Source organism: Juglans regia, chromosome 4 (assembly GCF_001411555.2).
Source record: "Juglans regia cultivar Chandler chromosome 4, Walnut 2.0, whole genome shotgun sequence".
In the NCBI taxonomy this organism is placed as follows: domain Eukaryota; kingdom Viridiplantae; phylum Streptophyta; class Magnoliopsida; order Fagales; family Juglandaceae; genus Juglans; species Juglans regia.
The window spans coordinates 17105962-17108033 of record NC_049904.1 but is presented as its reverse complement, the minus strand read 5'-3'; the positions used below and the strand labels follow the sequence as shown (position 1 = coordinate 17108033).

The following is a 2072-nucleotide window of genomic DNA, read 5'->3' as shown; positions in this document are numbered from 1 at the left end:
TGTTGTAGATGAGAGAGGGGTTAAAATTAGAGCTTGATATGAGAAGGGGGTTGTGATCATAGCAAATGGTAGGGAGAATGGAGACTGAGTTGGTATCAAATAACTCTTGCCATGCACAATTTGCTAGTCCCCTATCCAGTCTTTCTCTTATAAAGTTTGGGCCCTCACGGTTGTTGCACCAGGTAAAGAGGGAGCCCTCAAAGCCTAGGTCTCCCAGACCACAATTGGCAAGAGTTTGTCTGAAGGATTCCATCTGATTGAAAGGTCTGGGAGGGCCACCCATTTTTTCACAATAGGAGGTGATTTCGTTGAAATCACCCACACACAACCATGGGATGTCTGGATTTACTTTTATTAAACTAAGTAAGTTCCAACTTTCATTTCTTTTAGCAGTAATTGGTTGACCATAAAAACCAGTGATGATGAAAGATTTCCCTATCTTATCCAACTGGACTTGGAGAGAGATGTGGCTAAGGGAGTAGGACAATAGTTCTGCAGAAGTTTCTTGCTTCCAGAAAAAAGCAAGGCCACCACTTCGACCAATGCAGTCCACTATAAAGCTATTTTCATAACCAAGCTTGTTCCTTATGAGTTCCATTTTGTCTCTTTTACATTTTGTTTCTATTAAAAATACTAAAGATGGGGACTTAACTCTCACCAACAGGTGAAGTTCTCTAACTGTCCGAGGGTTCCCAAGCCCTCTGCAGTTCCAGCATAGGGTGATCATGGAGATGGGCAGGGCTGTTGAACAGCCTCTGCCATAACAAGTTTGAGTCTTTTGGATGATCTCGTAGGTTTTGTTGTGGAGCCATTGATTCTCTTTTTCTGTTTGCTAGTATCTCTACCAACAAATGGATTGGACATACTTGACACAGCATTTAACCCCACCTTTCCACGTGCTCTTCTTTTCCAGTTTGACATAAAGGGGGATTTTGTTTGTAACTTTGGAACTAACTGGGAGTGCAGAGGTAAAAGACTTACTTGGTGACTGTCTGCTGCTTGGACCATACTGGTATCCAGATGCGTAGACTCTACTTGCCCATTGGGAGATGGGTTCCTGACCTCTTCAGACTTACTTGGGGTTGCCTTATCAGACTGTTGACAGTTGAAACTGTCCTTTTTTTACAAGAGGTCTTCAGTTCCTCTTTCCTTTTCCAATGCAAAAGCTGGAAGTACAGAAACACACACCATTGTTTGCTGTAGGTCAGCTGACTCATTAGAAATGTTATTCCCGCCAAAATCTTATCCTTGTTCATCAAAGCTGGCCTGCCGACCACTTCCTGTAGCCTTCCCCTCTGAACTGCTAGAATGTGCTCTGTAATGAGATGGCTTTTGAGCTGAGTCAGCTCTAAGCCAAGGCCCATATTGAAGAGGAGATGTATTTTGAGTGCTACCATCGGAGGCTTGTCTTGAACATCTGAGCTGTGTGTGTAGGATTATACCACAATGGTAGCAAAAGGAAGGTAATCTTTCATATTTGTAGGGTATCCAGGAGCGGGCATCCCCTACATTAATAACGCATCCCCTTATCAATGATTTTGAGAGATCAAACATCACCTTCACACGTAGAGCTCCCCCCCACGCTATTCCTTTTTCATCCACATCCACCGTGATGACCTTCCCTGCTCTGGATCCGAGTTTCTCTCCCATTCTTATGTTCATGGCAGCAAAGGGGAGGTCATGGAGTTGAATCCAAAACGGTTCTAGAGAGAAGTCGATGTCTTTAAAGGCAAGACTGCCTTTACATTCCGGAATACCGATCAAGTTTCTGTCGAAAGACCAAGGTCTTCCAGATAACACCCTGGCTCTTACACTAGAGCTGTAAACTCGAGTAGGAACTTATTTCTACCTAAGTCTTTGAAAGTTATCCCGCCTTCGGTATTCCAGACCCTAGTCATTGTTGCTTTGAATGCCCCTTTATTCACATCTCTATCTGAGATTACCAGTGCAACCAGGTATAAGTTACTGATATCTTGGGCAAGTGTAAACTCCTCCTCCGTAAGGTGGAGTTCTTGTTGTTCCTCCTCCGTGAGCTTGAGACCCTTACATAAAAGGGAGATCTCTTCCTCCAT

General features: G+C 43.7%; 1 protein-coding gene across 1 annotated transcript; it reads right to left on the bottom strand.

The window, feature by feature from the left end:
• Positions 1–1242: 1242 nt before the first annotated feature.
• On the bottom strand, positions 1243–2072 carry LOC118348182. The gene is made up of 2 exons (XM_035689195.1): positions 1850–2072; positions 1243–1739 (listed from the first exon to the last, which is right to left on the bottom strand). Exons 1-2 carry the CDS (start codon positions 2070–2072, stop codon positions 1243–1245), a joined length of 720 nt encoding a protein of 239 aa, XP_035545088.1.